The sequence below is a fragment of the Nipponia nippon genome, unplaced genomic scaffold, assembly GCF_047370975.1.
Source record: "Nipponia nippon isolate SJK-2023a ecotype South Korea unplaced genomic scaffold, ASM4737097v1 scaffold_6, whole genome shotgun sequence".
In the NCBI taxonomy this organism is placed as follows: Eukaryota; Metazoa; Chordata; class Aves; order Pelecaniformes; family Threskiornithidae; genus Nipponia; species Nipponia nippon.
Window position 1 is genome coordinate 13,529,999 of NW_028262380.1, and position 21,081 is coordinate 13,551,079.

The 21,081-nt window shown below is 39.8% G+C and overlaps 2 protein-coding genes across 2 annotated transcripts in view; both read right to left on the reverse strand.

The window, feature by feature from the left end:
• Positions 1-8,635: 8,635 nt before the first annotated feature.
• Positions 8,636-20,108, reverse strand: LOC148051367 (uncharacterized). The gene is made up of 7 exons (XM_087736217.1): positions 20,037-20,108; positions 18,569-18,632; positions 17,554-17,649; positions 15,296-15,625; positions 13,739-13,852; positions 12,499-12,632; positions 8,636-8,816 (listed from the first exon to the last, which is right to left on the reverse strand). Exons 3-7 carry the CDS (start codon positions 17,603-17,605, stop codon positions 8,772-8,774), a joined length of 675 nt encoding a protein of 224 aa, XP_087592343.1. The 5' UTR covers positions 17,606-17,649; positions 18,569-18,632; positions 20,037-20,108; the 3' UTR covers positions 8,636-8,771.
• The window catches only part of MAN2B2 (mannosidase alpha class 2B member 2), a 35,583-nt gene continuing 34,537 nt past the window's right edge, over positions 20,036-21,081 (reverse strand). Inside the window, exon 22 of the transcript XR_015699626.1 lies at positions 20,036-20,156. The gene's annotated coding sequence lies outside the window, so the exon portion shown is untranslated. The remainder of the gene's footprint in view (positions 20,157-21,081) is intronic.

Here is a 21,081-nt window from a genome sequence, read left to right on the forward strand (position 1 = left end):
TTTTTGTTTTTAATGTGTCCTATTTGTATTCATGTATTCACACACATCAGTACTGCTCAGACTTTTCAATTCACACTTTTTGTATTGTTTAAATATTTTCCTACAATTTGTTTTTCATTAAAAATAGCAGTTCTGTGCACAAGGCACAGACTATTACAACTGTTTGCAAAACCAAAACAGAGTACAAATAGGAGGCACACACAGGAGAGCAAGCAATGTTTTGATGCCAACCCATCTGTCCAGCTCCCCAGTGAGATAAGCCATTTTCTGTGGGCTTTTTAAAATTTTATATTATTATTTGAATGTAAACAGTATCCATTATTTGCTTCTTTCAGGGTTCTTTCTTCGAAGAATGGTATACGTTTGGATGAGTATTTACTGAGGGTTTATATAGAATTAGGTCTTGCTTTCCTAACTTGGGCCAAAAGTTTAAATTATTTGTGTGATACAAATGTGGACTGTCACACACGTAATTTGAAAAACTATTCAGATATACTCAGATTTTATGGCATTTGGCCAGATGTTCGGGCTTACATAAGATTTGTGTGACCCTGTGCTGATTTTCTCTTAGAGAATAAATTTTATCCTATGGCTTTTGCAGCAGCATCTGTTTTGGGAAAGTCTGAATAAATACATTTATCAGCTCTACTCTAAAGAGCCATTTGTGTCACAGCCAGCTGAACAGCTGAAATGGGATAGCTGAAATGTTAAACTTCTATTAGAGCTTATCATCCCTTAAAGCTTATTCCAAAAGGTGCAGGAAGTTACATGAGAAGGACTTGTTGATAATTTCCACAAATCTGTTATGTATCTGAATGGAAGAAGCACAAGAGGAAGAAAACACAACCTGAAATGATGAATTTGTTGTTTTTCTTAATTTGTATCTTGGCAGCAGTATGAAAAGCACTTTATTTTTTTTTTAGCAAGGGGATAACATCTTGAACCATAAAGAAGCATTGCATGTTCTGCTGATTATGCATGATCTGCTGGAGGGCAGGAAGGCCCTACAGATGGATCTGGACAGGCTGGATCGATGGGCCAAGGCCAACTGCATGAGATTCAACAAGGCTGAGTGCCAGGTCCTGCACTTGCGTCACAACAACCCCATGCAACGCTACAGGCTGGGGGAGGAGTGGCTGGAGAGCTGCCTGGCAGAAAAGGGCCTGGGGGTGTTGGTTGACAGCCGCCTGAACATGAGCCAGCAGTGTGCTCAGGTGGCCAAGAGGGCCAATGGCATCCTGGCTTGTATCAGGAATAGTGTGGCCAGCAGGACCAGGGAGGTGACAGTGCCCCTGTACTGGGCACTGGTGAGGCTGCACCTCGAGTGCTGTGTTCAGTTTTGGGCCCCTCACTACAAGAAGGACATTGAGGTGCTGGAGCGTGTCCGAAGAAGGGCAACGAAGCTGGTGAAGGGTCTGGAGCACAAGTCTTATGAGGAGCGGCTCAGGGAACTGGGGTTGTTTAGCCTGGAGAAGAGGAGGCTGAGGGGAGACCTTATTGCTCTCTACAACTACCTGAAAGGAGGTTGTAGCGAGGTGGGGGTCGGTCTCTTCTCCCAAGTAACAAGCGATAGGACAAGAGGAAACAGCCTCAAGCTGCGCCAGGGGAGGTTTAGGTTGGATATTAGGAAAAATTTCTTCACCGAAAGGGTGGTCAGGCACTGGCACAGTCTGCCCAGGGAAGCGGTTGAGTCTCCATCCCTGGAGGTATTTAAAAGACGGGTAGATGTGGTGCTTAGGGACATGGTTTAGTGGTGGACTTGGCAGTGCTAGGTTAACGGTTGGACGCAATGATCTTAAAGGTCTCTTTCAACCTTAATGATTCTATGATTCTATGATTCAGTGTTCCACACTGAGATAAAGTTGTCAAAAACCTCAAATTTTCCAGTGTCCTGGATTGTTTGTTGAACTTAGAGTATCAACACACTTTATTTACTAAAGAGCAAGGTTTTCCTTTCCATTGCTTCTGAAAACCTTGCTCTAAGTCTGGTTAAAAGTTTTTAAGGGTCATTTCATTTCCTCAATGCGTGGTAAATTTACTTACATCTAGTGATTAAATCATCATGCAATTACTACATTGTTTTGCAAAACACAGTTAGAAAGATTAGGCTCAAGAGGCACTGATGAGGCATAGGCAGAAGAGGAGTTTGTGCAAGCACGGTGTGATGTTCAGTAGCACACTGTATTGGTTCTGTGAATTATAAACATATAGGTTTTCATTTTTTTTTGTTATAATTTACTTCTCAAAATATCCTTAAAAATTATTTCACAAATGCAATTAATAAGCTCACACACTGTTTAAGTGAAGTTTAAAGGCAGGTAAAATGGAGCAGACCAAGGTCAGCTAATTGGCTGTGTGACTTTCTGAGTTGAGAGTTGGGGTAATAACACTGTCGTCTGGCAAAGCTGTACCGTGGGAAACATACTTTCATCATTGTATATTGGCTCCACTCAAACACATTTATTAGTGCACTAGACATAGCCATATCAGAATGTAAAATCAATGAATATATTACAGCCAATAAATTAATATTTGCAGTGTAAATACTTCTGTCTAGTTTTCAGTCCTTGGCTGAATAATTTCCTGGATGCTATTCTTTACAGGGCTTTTATACTTTTCTTTTAAGGTTCATGATATTAAGGCTTCCAAGACTACTTTTTTTTTAATTCTAATGACAGAAAGAGAGGTCACACCCTAAGGCAACTGAATATTGTCCACTCAAGTGCTGTAGCCATGATTTCTAAGTACTCTGATTCCTCAGCCAGTCTCACACAAGCAGTCCAACTGTCATTTGCTCTACCTTAACACTTATAAAATCCTACTCAGATATAAGCCCATCATGCTGAGCTGTGGTGAGCATAGTAGAAAGTTGTTCTATGGCATGATCAGAAAGAATAGGAAAAAAGACAAAGACAAAGAAAAAGAGAAAGAGAGAAAAAGAAAAAGAAAAAGAAAAAGAAAAAGAAAAAGAAAAAGAAAAAAGAAAAAGAAAAAGAAAAAAGAAAAAGAAAAAGAAAAAGAAAAAGAAAAAGAAAAAGAAAAAGAAAAAGAAAAAGAAAAAGAAAAAGAAGAAAAAGAAAAAAGAAGAAAAAGAAAAAGAAAAAGAAAAAGAAAAAGAAAAAGAAAGAAAAAGAAAAAGAAAAAGAAAAGAAAAAGAAAAAGAAAAAGAAAAAGAAAAAGAAAAAGAAAAAGAAAAAGAAAAGAAAAAGAAAAAGAAAAAGAAAAAGAAAAAGAAAAAGAAAAAGAAAAAGAAAAAGAAAAAGAAAAAGAAAAAGAAAAAGAAAAAGAAAAAGAAAAAGAAAGAAAAAAGGAAAAGAAAGGAAAAAAAAAAGGAAATGAGCTGTAAGAGAGGATGGTTGTTTTGTAAACTTTAAAACAGAATGAGTGAACCTTTTAAAGCAAGTTCCTGTTTGTTAGAGAGAGGTAAAAACACACAAGAATGCTCTAGCCAATTCCAAAAAAGCTTTCAAAAGACTTTTGTATGCAAAAAAGAATATTTTCCCTGTGTTAAGCTCTCATGAAGTAAGCAATACTCTTTTCCTTTATTGGACAAAAACATTTTCTCAGAGGGAAGGATCCCTAAGAGAAAGTTGCCTCATTGAGTGTCTGTGCAGGCAACACATCAACTAAAACCCTTTGCTTCCCCCATAAAAATATTTTTTTTGCATTTTAAAATAATTTATGCATATGTTGAAGAAATGAGAAGGACTGACCTGCTATCACAGAAATGTGTGTACAGTGAGGTGATATCCATATACACTGTCAGGAAGATTTACAAGGCAATTTGATCGAGTGGAAGTTCCCCAGGCACACACATTTCACAGAGCTGGCTGCTTTTGGTTTCCAGAAAGTAATCACGGGGCTAGCACAGCTGATAAGATGATGTAGGGCAATTTCAGAAGGCAAACACTGACATCGTTCTGTCATTGTTAACAGGGCAGCAAACGAGCATACCAGGCTCAGAAATACCAAAAGGTGGGGTGGGAAATGGGAGCCAGAGCATGCTTTTGTAACAGACAATTTAACTTCAGGTTTCGCTTATCAAAAAAAGAGACGACCTTGAACAAACAGGGAAATAAAAAACAGACCTGCACAGAACTGGGAGAGTCCTTGACTTGGAGGGGGGATCCCAACCATGAACAGACTTTTACCTAAAGCCAGAGGATGCTTGAGTGTGTTGAGGAAACATGGTCATGGATATAAATATAGGAGTTGCGGTATTTTGGCCAAAATTTATCTTTTAAATGTGTTTTCATCTATCTAGATAGACTACCTACTGGAGGTATTTAACACAGTAGCCATTTGTGTGACGATTACTGCTTATGGTGTCTCAGAAACGGCCTACGTCTGTCTGAGGTCCTCATGCTTAGCGCTCAGGCCCACCGCTCACATGACTGTGCTACCACACTGCAGATATGAAGGCGAGATAAACCAGTTGTTATTCTTTCTACCCAGAGGCAATCAGCTCATTTTTTCCCCAAAGAGCTTGAATGAATGGTAGCTACTTTTTCCATTTCCTTTCTTGCTCAATAGCCATCCCCGTTTAGATTAGACCTGGAGTCTTTAGGTTAAGCTTAGTCTGTATTTAAGAAGAAACTTAAAAGGTCAAATCGTATTTAATATTGTACAGCTGCTAAACGAAGAAAGGAGAGTTATTCTATCTGACCAAACCCAATCAGCCCACTGGCATTTTTGTCTGTCACCCTAATACCTGACCTTTTTCTGCTGTCTTCATTAGAGATGCTTATCTTGTTTTTCCTCTTTGCAGAATTAAAAGCTATAAAGTAAAAAAGGAAGCAATACCTATTACTTGCTTTCATGATTATTTCCACAGCAATTTCAGAAGCCCCAACCGTGGCCTGCAATCCCGTTATGCCAGGCAATGTACAGATACAGCATTCCTGGCTCGCGGAGCCTATCATTCAGCTTTAGGACAAGCCAAGCACATCAGCAGGTGACAGAACGCAGAGCATTTCAGAGCAGATGTACACGACAGACCCAATTCCTTGTTATTATTTTGAACCCTTATGTTGCTTAGCTGTATCTCTAACCTCCATCTGTCTTTAGTTTGCTAATAACGCTAAACACTTACTCCCTCTCTGCCTTATCCTTTTTATACTCCTCTACCTCTGTGGGCTTGAATACTTCCCGAGAAAAAGTTATGAAGTAACTTTGGTAAAGGCAGCTCTGGCTGTATAAGATGTTGCTGAGTCCTGCCAACAGGCTCCCCCCTGGAAAAGGGACAAGGAATTCATTGTTGTCACATCCTATCAGCCAACAAAATCCACCAGCGCCCAGCACCAGACCACAGCAACCTAACCAAAGCCTTGTTACTAGAATGTTGTAGTTCATCAAAATCCTTCCTCCCATCTCAGTATTTCATATTATGTAGAAAATGAGAAGCATTTATACATTATCACCTGTCCTTTCTCTTGGTCAGAGAAATTGGTTAATGCTCTTTTGATCTGTGTATTCATTTGCCAGTTGTATTTGCAGTGTTTTTAAACTGAGAGTGTTCTTAACTAGTTCAACGAAGACATCCTTAAATCGATTTAAGCCTGGCCTGTAGCTGTTGAGTTTTTGAGAATAGTGCCAGCTTTGCAGCGGTTCTTGATGTCAGCAGTACAGAGAAACCGCTTTAGATAAAAACAGGAGTCAAACAAATTTTTGTCAACGAAGTAAACGTCATTGCTGTTCTGACAGCACCGTTATCAGGCACAACATTAGAGCGTCACACACAAACATGACTATTTTGCCAATACATTGGTTGAGGCACCTCATCATCCTGCCTGCTACCGAGGATCCTTGACGTAATGGAGCCAGGAACACCTGCTCTATACTCTTCTTCCACAGATACTACGACAGGAAAGAACCCCAACCCAGGGCATGGAAAAAAAGCGTGGTTCAAGTCAGACTGAAATAATCCGTACCCAGTTGCTAAAACTAGCTGCCTAAGTGCTAGGTAGATTAATTAAGCTGCAACTCCTTGGATCCTTGTGCAATGGAGCAGGAAGACAGAGTTCAGGGCCATAGTTTCACGTTGACTATACTAGCTCTCCAAACCAGAGTCATCAGCATGACAGAAACAGAGAGGAAGCCTCACTTGCAGGACTATGACTAAGCCAAGTACATTGATGAGACACTGAAAGCACAGCAGAACACGTACGAGGCTTTAAAATACATTGTGCCGGTCTTGCTCTTAAATTAGCATGTTTTAGCCTGTGCTTAACACAGGACTTTGAACCTCAAATTAAACCAGAATGGAACCATCACTTTGCAGCAGCCTGTTCAAGAGGGAATAACCACCAAAACTGGCTAGAAGCAAAGGCCCAGGATTCTCTTCAAGTTCTGTTATTAGGCAGATGGGTTTCATTATATACCGAACGGTTAAACAGACAGTTAAAATAGAGATCATATTAGACATTAGAATGTGTGCTGAGGTTAATTACAGAGCTCTTTTTTATTTAAAAGCAATCAAAATAACCATGAAGAAGAAAAAGCAGAAGTCCGCTGGCCCTGCAAAATCCTCATCAGGGTTTGTTGCTTCCCAAGTGGTACAGAAGCAGAGATGATATACACGACGCATAGGTTTCAAACTCTTGTTGACTGAGCAGGACAACCAGCGGAAGCTCTGAAAATACTCTGTTGGCTCAAAGACACTGTCAGCTATAGATAAAAATAGGTCACGATAAATCGAGTGTAGTCTTCAGCTGCCAGATGTTGGAAATTACCATGTTAACATACAAAATATGAGCAGCTGTTAATATGGCAGCATTCTTTGCTGGTAGGAACCACATTTAATCAACAATTTATTAATAGCGTTGTAATGAAAATATGACTTGGAGACTATTAAACTGTGGCTTAGTGGCGATTTCTTCATTTAGTGATTTTCCTTTAACAATTCCCTGAATACTCTACATCTCCTCATTGTGCTTAAATAGAGAAATAACCAGTAATACAAGGAAAGACCAAAATTTACTGCACTCACTTACAGCACTGGTGCATAACTGAGAGCTTCCTTGATCAGGGACCTGGACTGAAGGTCACCCCTTTTACTGATTGTGACTTTATTGTGCAGGGGACAAAGTTACAGGGTCTGTGGAAATCAAGAGTCTCGTTTGTGATCCGCAAAGGAATATGGCACATGACAGCGTTTCACTATGCAATAAAGGAAACAAATCTGTGATAATGAGCTTCAGGACAAAAACCATCAAGATTTTAAAGTGACTGAACTTCAAAAGGAAGAAAAGAAAATCCTCTTGCTTTATTCAATTTATACATAAATATAATGAGAGGTACTATAACAAATAGTTTCTCTCGTACAGGCTACGTTCACAGCGCAGTGATTACAGCATGTTTCGGACAGCAGTAAATTCACTGCAGAAAGGCATTCAGGGCAGGTTACAGAACAGCCCAGGAAAGAGGATCCACACCAAACAGGGAGCCACGGCTGAGCTACAGTAATTTGAGAGGTAGCTTTGTGAACTGTAGTCACTATAGCATAGACAAGAGCCAGAGCACAAGCCATGCTGTACAGCCTCAAAGATTTCATTACAGAATATTGAGTAGCAAGGCAGTCACACATTTAGACTACGCAAACTGTTTTTAAGGGCTCTGGGAAAGCTAGTGTGTGCCTACTGCACTGCCCAGGTACAAGCTGTAACAAACTGCTTGAGCAGCGAAGTCGTTTCTCCCTGCTTTGCTGGCAAGATGATCTAACTTCCAGCTAAGCTCTGAAAAAAACTTTAACAGAAGACGAAATAACCCTGGTACATAAATACATTCGGATTTCAAATATCTGCTCTTAGTATTCAGTGATTCTTGGACAACTGCCATTAGCTTTGCTGTCAGTCCTCTTCACCTCTGTTTAGACCTTGGAAGCCAGGTTTTACTTACATTTTCAGTTTTGATTTTTCTTCAGTGATTTTTTTTTTAAAGTTTTAGAGCTGGCAAAAGTAGAACAAATGTTAACACTCCCATCTCCTCCAAGCACCCCTCCTCCACAAGTTAGACAAGAATTATACATAATAATAATATATATAGCTTCATTTAAACCTAGTATTTCATTGTGTGTAGGAGACTGCCTTCTTTGGAAGACTTTTTCTAGTGTATGAATGAATTAACTAACAGTCCCTTTCCACAGGAATATAATCCTTTCTGGCATACTGCTCTGGCTATGATGTGGTCAGCACTGATGATAGTTTCAGAGATCAAACTCCATCCTATGTGTAGTACTGTCTATTTGGTCAAATGATTACCACCATGAGCATTTTTTCTCTATCTTCCGCTATTTATACATGGGCTGCCTGAAGAAATGCTTTTGTTGGAGAATGTTGTTAAGTCCAGAAGGTTTTTCAAAGTATGATAATACATCCTTTATTATTTCTGGACACAGGGGGAAGAGTTGAAGACAGTCTTCTAAAATGACATATGCTCCAAATTCAGACTCCTTACAGTGTTTTGTTAGTGACAAAACATGCAGAGACTGCTTGGAACCAACCTTTTTTCTTGTATATTGTCCCGCTGACATGCTTCTGACAGGAAACTCACGTAATCCATCCTTCAGCAGCAAATTATCATATTGCTTTCAGTTTCATAGTTATTTAGCCGTATTTTTGTTTATGACCTTGTCCTTTTAGTCCTGAATGTCAAAACAGACGTCAGATCCGTGTCTCATTCTAGACTTTTCAGCTGCCCTAGTTTGTGGGATTTGCTCATCTGCTGCATTAGATACAATAGTCGCAGTGGATTTGTCATCTTTTCCTCTTGATTCATCGCAAAAAAGAATCAAGTGATTCATAAAGTGTAGACACAGCCTTAAAAAGTAAAGAAAATTCCAGTCAATATAACTTCTACCCATAAAGTCTATTTAAAATGAACTTTTACCCAAGACACAGCATCTAGCACACCCCGAGGGAACAGAGAAAAACATGGGCCGCACAGTTATAATTTCAGAGAGAAAGAGCGTCTCAGTACCAACATTGAAAGACAAAGTCTTCCTGTGTTTGGATTCAATTCTCTTAGTTAATTAGGTACCAGGCACAAAGTACTTATTTAGAATACCAAAGATGTCAAGTTCCAGTGTAAACCAGGTTCTATGAAATCTGAAATGGCAAAGCTTTTTTATCCCCTTAATCATTTAACTCTAATATTTCCAAAAAGCTTTATCACACTGTTCCTTCTGGATGGATGCTCTTTTGGTGCAGTAAACTAGCACACTGCTGCGGCATTCAGATGTTATTCTGGACTGCGCAAAAATCATCCTCTTTTCATTTCCTAAGCACACGTAGGATTTGGGATCTTCAGGTAAGTCCTTTAGCAAAACTTGAGAATTAAAGGCCTCCCTGAAATGTGCACAAAGCCCTATGCTTACAGACATACCAAATAAAATTCTCAAGCTGACATAGCATAAAACAATAAAAGCGCGGCAGTCACGAAGTGGTAGCTTTTCATCTTCACACTTGTACTTTACTGTGGGCATTTACTATTTTTGTTTTAATCAATGATGTTCAGAACAGAGAGAGGTACCTGCTGGCTGAATGTCAAACAGGAGGCATGGTAGGTATGGCCAACTAATCTGGATCATGCTTGTAAGCGTTTTTGCACCACCAGAGCCCCTCAGGAGTGTGCTCTTTGTGTGGTTCCATGAGCTGGAAGCTTGCGTTAATGCTACAGTAGTGCTTAGATTTGGGCTGGAACCTGCAGAACTTAGCAATGAAAAAATTATCAACTGCTCCAAGAGTTCTCTCAAGGACCAAACTCCCCTGCAGCTGGCAGAACTGTCTGGGAAACGCTCCCTGAGCATCTCAACTTGGGAAATAGGGGATGAATCTCCAGAGAGGTAGAGACAAGTGCTATATAGTAAAGGCATAACTACAGTGGCCAGCTTTGCCATGGGGATGTTCCCTCTCAGGTTAAGCTAACTTAGAGCTATGTGTTCTCACCTGACCTAATTGCTCAGTGTTGTTATGATACAGGTGAGAATAAAATCCATGCCTTGATTCAAGTTCTGTGATACAAGATTGCCTTCACAACCCCAAGAATCGGAAAAAAACATGACATAAATTGGAGACTGTAAATAGCCTTGCAGAGGCGTACAGAACCTTCACGTTCGCTGTTCCAGAAATGGTGCCCAAAACTACCCAGAATGTACAGCAAATTTCCAAGCTTAAAAAAAAAAAAAAGCATAAGCACTGTAAAAAAACAGTGTGAACTTTTTAGAGAGTTAGTTTTGCACAAACAGAAAAAAAAAAAATCAAATTAAACCCATCATGTTCTGCAACACAATTGAAAGGCAGTGAGTGCAGCTCCAGAGACACGATAATATTTGCTCATCACTACTGGCTTAATTTGTTTGAAATAGTGTCCGTGCACCTTGTATGTACTGGCTTTACTAATCTACTGGATCTCTTGAATGATTTATAAGATCCAATTATGTTTTAACGTTTAAAATGATACCACTATGAAATGACTCTTTCTGCTTTCATTAAAATAGCAGAAAGGTCTGTTACATGAAAGAAAACACTGAACCTATGTCATGACATGTTGTGACAGGTACGCTCGGCCCTCCTCCGAAGAGCAGGCGTTTCAACATGGCGATCGCCGGCTTTCCCCCCGTCATTTTCCCGCCTTTTGTGCTCTACCGGGGGCAGGCGCAGGCGCAGCAGGAGAGGCGGGGCCCCTCGGTCACCAGACAGGGTCCGCAGCCAATGAGGTGCCTCGGCTCGGAGAAGCTTCTGGATCATGACCAATGATGAGCGGAGCTCCGCTCCGCCCCGGGGCGCCGCCGGAGACCCCCTCTGCGTGCTCTTCTCAGAGCAGCGGGTCCGGGTTCGAAGCCTCTGCCCCCGGGTCGGGACGGCCCCTGAGGAGCCTTCCCGGGATTGGGTGCCCTCAGCTCCTTTGCCGAGTGATTTCTTCTGGATATGTCCTCGAGTGAGCCCTCGCCCCCTGCCCGGCGGGGTGAGCGGTTACATCCTCTGGGTACCCACGGGAGGGGGAGAGCTTCCCCCTTTGTGAGTGAGGTGAGTGAGGTGAGTGAGGTGAGTGAGGTGAGTGAGGTGAGTGAGGTGAGTGAGGTGAGTGAGTGCACTTGTTCTTGCACGGATTGACGTGTAGCAACAGTACCCTAACTGACATCTCGAACCTGTTAAGTGCTATCGGAGTGTTGATTGATTTCGGTTTACCCCTGTTTCTCATCGGTTTCAGTCGTGTGGTTTTGGCTGTTTTGTGAAATAAAGTTGTTTGAGCTTGTCCTTTGTTTGGGTTCTTTTTAGTGTACCCCGTGACACATGTCACTGTGGCTAACAGCTGCTAAACTATACAGCATCAACAAAAGACCTTTTATAACTATTCACACGAGTCTTGCCCATACATATCCTGAGCAGTTACTGGCTACTAATGAACTCTTCACTCTGCACCACCTCTGATGCTTGCTTTCTCATTCTCAACCTCGTTTTCTTAAGCCTTCATTAAATATTAACATGTTATCCAGTTACAGCTAGTAATTAGAATATATTACTACTATGACCAGACCATCTCATGCCTTGTGTTTTTAAAATTTTCTACTACGATCTCCTGTAAAAGCAAGTCTCTTAGCTTCAGTAGGAATCTGCGTATTATAGGGAATGAATTTTCCCAGCTATACATTTTCTTTTTTTTAGAATTATGACTATTGCACAATAAAAGACAGCTATTACTGTTTTACTACCTACATCCCGGTATTCTCTCTCACCGTGATTTCAGTACCAATATGACCAAATCAAGACTGAAGCCAGGTTCTCTCACAGGAGAATTCAGGAATCTATAAGCTCAGTAACTGCCATTGTGACCATGGGCTTTAGCGTTTCATATCGCCTCTGTGTAGCTTGTCCAAGCCTGTCCAGCTGACTGTAATGGAAGTTGCGCCTGCCTATGCAAAAGTTCAATTATGGCTTCTTTCCCTTGCCCACTTTATGTTTTAATGTAATTAAAAGATTAATAACTGCCTGGAAAAAGGGGTTTGCTTGAAATCTGCTACCTGCTCTCAGCAAGTGTTGCCTGTTCTAATGGCCCTGTAAGCTGAAGCTGGTCAAAGCCCCTTGAGCTTGGTATACAATTATACGCAAAGGGACTTTATTGCCATTTTTTACTTATTCTACACTTGTTTCACGCAGTCTGTGTATTGATATTCTCCATTTTTTGCTGCCCTCTTCTCCAGGCAATTTTAGAGTGTCATTAAATATAACAACAGAAATCCAATACTTTCCTACTACATAAGTATCTTTTTTCATATTTCTGAGTGTTGTCTCTTGCAAGAAAACGTTTGGGGTGTGTTGTGGTTTTTTTTTTGTTGTTGTTGGTTTTTTTTTTTTTTTTTGCTTTAAACCTTCTTCATGCGTAGTAAGATGCCGTTGTAGGAACAGCAGCTTGTTGTGTGCTTTCTGTTCGGCGCACTCCCCAGTGCTTCATTTTGAAAGTCCTTCTCTCATAGCGGGATTCTTTTAATAAACCACTTACCCATTCAGCAGAATTACATGATGAGTTTTCGTCAGCTGCTTCGTTGGTGGGTTCATTTCTCCCACGAAGTTCTGCAACTTCACGCATCTGCTCCTCCTGATGCCTTCCTGCCGGCACAGGAAGCTGTGCAGAACCTTAGCAAAAGCAAAGTTACAGTCACTGCTTGCTTACTGTCTGTTTCAGTCTCACCCTGATACTCTACCAGAGCTCTAGAAAGCTCTGAAATGAAGATCGCAGAGCTCTTGTATAGCTGCTCTTGGTAACAGGTGCTAGAGCGGTATTCAGCTTGCAGATGGCAACAGCTGCCTTCAGGTTTCTGAAAACCCCTTAGGCAATGGAGAGCTGGGCAATAGAGTTTGTGCCATGGCAACTGATCAAGAGAACTGATCAGCTCACCCTTAATTAGACGCCTACCATGGGGCAGTTCATACAGAGGCCTCAAAATCCGTGCCTGTGTCAACTGTGTCAATTTCGGTGACTGAAATAAGAGCTTTCACTTGCCTAAATACCTTCCTCCTGCTTTTTTAATCTGCAAGTAGAATTGCATCTCAAGTCATAGATATTCCACCTGTATCCCCGACAGCTCACAAGCTGAGTAAGCCTCACATTGCAACCATAATACTCATGCTACAGTTACTTAAGAGGCTGCCTTAAGTTACATGTCACTGGTCTGTACCCACCACCTGCAGATGCCCTACATTTACACTTGTCCTGTACCCTTGCCATTCACTGTTTCTTCTTGTGACTTCTTCCATCCTTCATTTCAGGACTTTGCAATAAACCAAAATTAATAATTCCTTAAAAAAATTCACAGCTTAAAAACATAGCTCAGAACAGAGTCCCCAAAGTCGGGTCTTTCAGATGTCACTTCCGGGTGTCACTATCCAGAGTAAGACAATGATGCCGAGCAAAGTTCTGGCTCCTCACTTTTTCCGTCTGCTAAGAAATTACCAGAATTGATATTCCTTCAGTATCCTAGACAGGGCAGTCTAAGTGATCACTCTTTCTGGGAAGATAAATAATGGAGGCAAGTGGCTGCAAGAATGCTCACTTGAACTACACGCTGTGCCTTCTGATCCCTCCTCTAAGCTTGAGGTGCCCCTAGCAGATCAGGACCAGGTGAGCAAAAGTTACACATTGAAATTCCTCTCAGTGATGCCTCTTAAGTGCACCTGTCCAGCCACCTCAAAACAAACATCTCGCTTAGAAAGGATGTGTTAATGGAAATATTGTCACTCACCAGAAAGTTCTGAGTGCTGTTTCTTTTTGCAGCAAAGATACAAGCTTCCCACTACCACTAGGAAAGGAATGATGGCCCATATTGCCAGATCTCTCTTTTTCAATGAGTGAGCTTCTGCAATTATATATTTCAAGTAAAGTTATGTACTATTCAAAGATACAAGAGAACATCATCACCATAGCAAAAAAAAAAAAAAAAAGTGACATCAGGAGTGAATCAATCCATCCCCCCACCCAAGTGCAAGGTCATCTGTACTTTACCATTCCTGAAGGATGCATGCCCGATGAGCAGTAACATCAATCCCTTGTATAGTTCCTGCAGTTTAACAGTTTTTTCCACCCCAGTATCTTCTAATCTGAGTCTTTTCGGCTTGTACTTTAAAGCTATTACTACTTGACCAAGTAGGAAATCACTTAACTTGTTTTAGGAGCTCGGATTATTTTAAGTCTTTAATAGCCTTTTACATTCATTTCCCCCCATTTTGAACACTACTTCATTCATTCTTTGCCACTGGTGTCTTCTAGATCTCTGATCATTTTGGTGCCTCCCTTTGGACTCCCAGTTGGCCAACAGTGTAAGATAGTGTCCAAAACTGGACTGTGCTGGATGAATGGAAAGGCTACCTCCCATGACTTGACCAGTCGATATACGAGTGATGTTTGGTAATGTTAAAGGTCTAGTCAGAGCTAGTCCCCTAGTCATTCTCTACAGTTGAGAGGGAGAAAGAGAGAGGCAGAGATCAGCCTCTTCAAGAAGCGATGCATAGTAACTTAAGACAGTTCTGTAACAGAAGCGAGGTAAATTGTTTTCTAGGTATGTTGCATTCTTGTCGTAATTTAAGGTGAAACACACCTCACTCCTATTCCTGAAAAATTTAATTGTGTTTGAATACTCATTGCATTAATGCTTTTCAATGCCTAATTCAGAATTGGGAACTTAAATTGCTCCCCTGTAGAGGTTACCATATGACTATAATAAAATGAGGAGACACAGCCTATATAAAAGATTTTGTCATAACAACTTCATGGACACAAATCCTTATAAATATAGAGCCCATACTGCTCTATCTTCCATATTGATTTGTCTCCCACTTTTTATTAAGAACTTGTAATAGAAAGATAAAATGGTTAGTAAAGGGTGCATATTACTGAACAGAGTAACGGTGTGATTGTTTCAGCCACTCCTTACCACAAGGCAAACTCATTCACTGTCTCATATCTAGCCTACCAAATCCCTTGTGAGAAGGAATTGTGTTTGGGTCTTTCGTGAAATACACAGCTGATGCACAGCTTTTTTGTAAACCTTAACTAATAATTCCTCTTAGCAAACACTTACAGAAGAAAACAAACACTTTACACTGGGGATATTAAGGCACAGAGCTTAAGCCAACTGTCATTAACAGTCATTCTGGTCCTCTCTGCGCTTGTCTCATTCATCCTGAGATCCACAGCGTTGGGGGAGGCATGTGGGAGGGGGAGGAAATGTATAAAATAGTTCAAACTGAAGAATCTTTATGATGACAAGTTAAATGGCACGCATATGCTCTGGCTAGCTTACCTTTCTCTTCAACAATCACTGTTGTCCCATTTCCACATACTTTCTTACAGAAAGGTATTTCAATAATTATCTCACAGTAGTAAAATCCTGTGTCATTTACGTTGGCAGATTTTATCACTAGCACATCCTTGCTTTCATGGGTGATGTTGGATACATAGGAAAGTTTTGATGATACAGTTTTGGTGACGTTCTCTTTATTAACAAGATACCAGCTTACTCTATACCTCACAATAGATTTTTCCCAAATACAGGCGATTTCAGTGTAGTCTCCAACTGATAGATGTATTTTCGTTGGTGTTTGGATGACTGTTAAATTATTGGGACCTGTAGCTAGTGGAGAAATACACATAGATGTAGAAGTTAAAGCAGCAAAGAGATGACATTACAGCTGTAATGTCTACAATCACGGTGTTTAAAATAATGTTCATACTGTAAAATCATTATAAGATTACTTTTTAAGATCAGTTACTATCCACTTCTCCTTTGAACAACAGCAATTACTTCTGGCTAAAGGAAACTTTTAATCTGGTGTGTTAAAGCCCTCCGTCATTGTTTGTGTGCCATAAATCAAGATTTTCTGTGTACTCGCTGATATACTTATTTATTTTCAGCAAAAAGCTTTTATAATAGAGGTTGAGTCTGAAGCACATTAAACACTTTATCTGCCAGATAAAGAATGACCAAAAGGAGTCATTCAGAATGATTCACCAGTAAATAGTGAAAGACTCATCAAGATGAAAGAAAAATTCGCTACAATTTTTGTCACCACGTAGGAGTCTGGCACTGCTTCTAATTAGTGACAAAAGCACAGCACTTTTGGGGTAGGTTCTTTAATTTTATTTAAACTTCTTTCATTAAGTTATTTCTGACAAGTAGTTTATAGCATCAAATTCACCTCCTTAGTTTAATAAGTATACAATATGCCATTCAGACCACAGTTGTCTCATCAGGTCTGGTGCGTGGCTTTTAGCTAAAGCTGAGTCTGACAGGATCAGAGGAAACTTTGTACTCTTTCCTGCTTTGAATCTCTTTATCACTCACTGTCCACATGCAAAGTGATCTACATGAGATATTGCTCAACACTTTACAGCATATTTTCTTCTGACGCAAAACCACTATGTGGATATCAGATAACTTTTTTCCTTCTAATGACATTGATGCTCATCACAAAAGTGCTAATCTTATAAAATCTATCCCCATGACTGCTGAGACCATTAGTTTTCATATGCTGTGTGAAGAACTATAATTTCCTTTTTTCTAGCATTTATACTATTAAAATGAGGAACTACTCTTGATGAGAGTAAACTGCATGATTTTCTTCCCCATTTTATCCTGTTTGTAACTCAGGCACATTTCACACCAAGATGTAAGTAATGGGATGATTTTGCCCCTATCTGGTCCTAATATGGCATCTGATAAGTTTTATAAGAATTATGCAAATAAACTTTTTTCCTTTGCCCTTAGGAAAAGCTACATATTTATCAAACCCAAAGGAGTTAGGCACCTCTATGCCTACAATGCAGCACTCAACAACTTGCAGAGAACAATATGGACAGCATAGGGGTAATAAACAGCAGAAAAAATAAGGGAAAGAATTGATGTAGTGTGTAAATGACAACTTAGAAGATGTTCAAGTGTCAAAGAACTGATGGCTATTTTCAGTTTTTCTGTTCATTTAGTTTGTCGTTTAAAATACAGTTGTGCTACATTTCCATCTTGTCATTTCACTGTCTTTCTGAAAAATACCACTGAAAAAATCCTTTTGCCCTTGCTTAATCTCTTAATCTCTCCCTCTTTTTTTTTTTATTTATACTGAACGCCTTCAGTATTATACAGTGCAATTTGTATTGAATAAGAAACATGAAACCTTACCTGCTTTGTATTTCAGTACCTACGTGATCTAGAAAAATACCTCCTTAACATTTTAAGATTCTATATTCAGTCTTTGTCACAATAAATAATCAAGTCTGAAGGTCTAAGAAAAACGGTGCTTGCGTTAACCTAACATCATTTGGGTGTCAAAGTGTAAGATTTGTTCCTCTACACTTTTTCTACAACAGCCCCTTTGTGAAGATGCTTTTTGATTCCCCACACATTTTAATTCTGATTTCAGCATTACGAAAATATAGTTAACATCCTCCTTGTCTCCCACACAGGTCTATTTGAGGTGGATATACTGCGAGAAGTTTTTTTAAATCCAGCTCAAGGATTACAGGTGACTAACTATAAATGAAACAAAGAAAATAAACAGCACTTACCTAAGGAGCCAAAACACATTGCTAAAAGAAGTTTCAGTGAAATTATGATCATCACGCAGGATTATTAGCATTTGCATCAGGGTGTCTTTGTTGAAGCTAAGCAAAACAACAAATGAAAGCATGTCAGAGTTGTAGCTTAACTTCCTCTTCCCTCATGTGGTGAGGATGACAGAAACTTGAATGCAACCCAGATTTTCCCTGCACTCTTTGAAATTGCCGTCATAGATATATCTGGTTTAGAGCCCAGCTATCCTGTCTGAAATCAGAACATTTCTTCTTTAAATTTTAAATCGTGTCCTAACTGGTTACCTGTCAACACTAGATTAGCCTCTCTTCTGATATGACATAAAGAACTGCTTTTCCATACTTACAGTGGTCTCGTGTGAATGTTTGCCATTGCACTTCTGCAATCCTTTATTTAAAGGCATTTTATGAAGATGAGACTTCTTTAGCTACTGTGTACATGCTTGTCAGCAGCCTCTTCCAGCCAACCTGATGAATCTTATCCAAAGCTAAGGTGACAATGACTGTACATAGGTTACACTGATGCCAAGTGTTACTCCTGTCTTTCTTTATCACACATTTCGTTGTCATCTTGCTGAAATCTTGCCTAAATTCTTCCCTCTTGTGAAGAGTACTTTCCTACTTTTGCCTTAACAGTAGCATAGCTCCATTGGCAGGAGCAACGGAGGAAGGCTGAGTTTGAAGATCACACCCGCAGCGGCCGCAGCATCCTGCAACATCAGCAGGAAACAATCCAGGACACTGTGCCGTGCATGCAGTGCGTCTCACTATTACCTCCATGGGTGCATTTGCATTAATGCAATACCAGTGTCATGTATATTAAATAAGGCTTGTTTCAGGAAGATTATAAGCATGGGTTAAATAAAATGATCTACGGTTACGTCATCAAGGGCCATGTTGAAACTCATTTGCCTTCAATTATTAAAAAAAAAATTCTACAAACACAGATAACTCTATGCTGTTTAACGTTCTCCAACCCAGAATCACTTACATTGCCTGGCCAGAGAAGTGGAAGAGAAGTGCTTCTGTTTTCTCAACTTATCCAGTCTTATTCCCTTGACAGACATTTCAAATGCAAAGGTACCAGGTCAGACAAAATTGTCCCACGAACATGTTCAGTTGGGTAACATCAAAATTGCAATGACAGAAGTTAACAACAAAAAAAAAATAATCAAAGAGAACATGCTGAGAACATGAATCAGTTAAATGATGAACTTGATAAGCACCTGTCAACCACAAAATTTCCTAGAACTAACATCAGGTTTTAGTAGCACTGGGTAGGCATCCAGAACAGCTGAACTGCAATTTGCAAGACACAGCCCCATTTAAAGCCTAAAGCACTGTTCTTTCCATTTGTCAGCAACAGAAGCATAATGCATCAGCTCACCTGCTTTCTCAGTATCTACCTTACGGAACTAGTTTCCAGTGTCATTTAGATTGCCACGTAAAATTAAAAATGAGACAACAGCAAAGATAAATGTCACAAAGTGCTGTAGGCTGTCCCCATTTCTGATGGTACCCAGCTGACTTAGTCATCGCCTTTTAGAGCTAGCGAGGACATAACAAATACCTTTAAACTCGAGTGAATGAAAGGATATATTAAAGCAAATAATTTATACTTAAGGATATTATTTAATTCTGTTAAATAATTCTGTTAGCATTGACATTCATATCGTCTTTGGTACTACTGACCAAAGATGGGGAATACATGAAGTATGCATGTGTAAGTTCAAGGGAAAAACTAGTTTCTCTTGTATTTAAATATCTACATTTGTGCATTTAGTGTTGAGTTATGCAGCTGGCAGCTCTAGTATGCAGAATATTTTGTCTAGAGACTAGGTGAAGCTTTTTCAATAGTACTGATAGCAGCTTATATTTACTCTAAAAGATGCTTCGGTTCTAATCCAAAGCATCTGCTGTCAGAGATTAAATGAACTAGCACACAGAAAAGGGGGTTGTGAAAAAGGTTTATTTTTAGCCCAGGCTACTTGATTGTACCGTTTTACAACACAACCCCACAAACTCTCATCACAGTAGTACTGAGTGGGTGGAAAAATATGGTGACAAAATTTCTTAAGCCAGCTTTGCTGCCAGGGTAAGTGCATCACACAAAACAACTATGCGGGTCAGGAAAGCGTCTACAACAGAAAGATCCTTTTAAGTTTTCTTTTCTTTCTTCAACTTAATCTTAATTAACCTTGGAGACTGCATCGATGAATTTGGATTCTGTAAATCATAGGATCATTAAGGTTGGAAAAGACCTCTGAGATCATTGAGTTGAACCTGTTAACCTAACTGCCTGATCCACCTCTAAACCATGTCCCTAAGCACCACATCCACACGTTTTTTTGAACACTTCCAGGGACTGTGATTGCACCACTTCCTTGGGCAGCCTGTGCCAATACCTAACCACTCTCTCCATGAAGAAATTTTTCCTAATTATGTGTAACTTTACTCACCTGTGTGCTGGAGATGATTGCAGAGCAGCCGCTCAGCACAGAGGCACTCAGTTCTTGGAGAGGCAACGGTAGTCATAGCCAGTCTCTTCCAGATGCTTTGCACAAATCGTCTTCCCAAAACTTTTCTCCATGGCGTTCAAAGAACAGCAGTAGAGGCATAGTGAAAAATACATGTGAAACTTTTAAACAAGGAGGACCTAAACATATGTCAGACTTGCTTGACAGCTTGTAACACAAGTATTAATGAGACAGCAGCATTTTTGAGGTGTTACTGTCAGCTGGGAAAGTGTATTAATCTACAGCAGCATTGACAAGAGTATGTGAGAGTATGTGTCAAGGTAGTCAAGTAAGTTTGTAATTCTGCTGCATTGGAATAAGATGATGGAGCAAAAACCACTTAAGTTTATTTGTTATGAAAACTTAATCTGCAATTTTCATACTTGAAACAAAATTCTGAAGTACTAAGTCAAAGACATCAGATTCTTTTAAAAAAAAATTTTAATTCATATTTGCCTTTTCAAGATCTTCTTCAGATCATAACAAACACTTCAGAAAGTTGCAGATGTGCCAACAGAAAGTTCTGGTGAAAATGGAAATTTGACTTTTGTTGTGCTGAACTCATGAATCTTCCCCTGTCCTGACTCAAACACAGGTGGAAAGCATGCTATCACTTGGGCTTTTTATCCACTACCTAACTTCAACGTAACAGATGTCATACCTTCTGCTGACAGTCAGTGGCATTCTATGTGCTCTGTATGATACATACACTTTAGTAATTTTGTCCAGCTATGACCCAAACAAAACCACCAAACCTTAATTCGATATTCACTCTAGGACTCTTCTTAGCGCACTTATTTATTAGCACAGAAAAAACGCACCTAATTTGTTTTCCAGCTGTGAATAATAAATTAACATCTTAGTAGGAAAAACAGCTCCACAGCACGAATGGACTGACAAAACAAATACGCCAATTGTGGATACCACAATTAATTACCAAATTGGAGCGCAAGTGATTCTTTTACCTGATCTAGTGATTAAGAAGTGA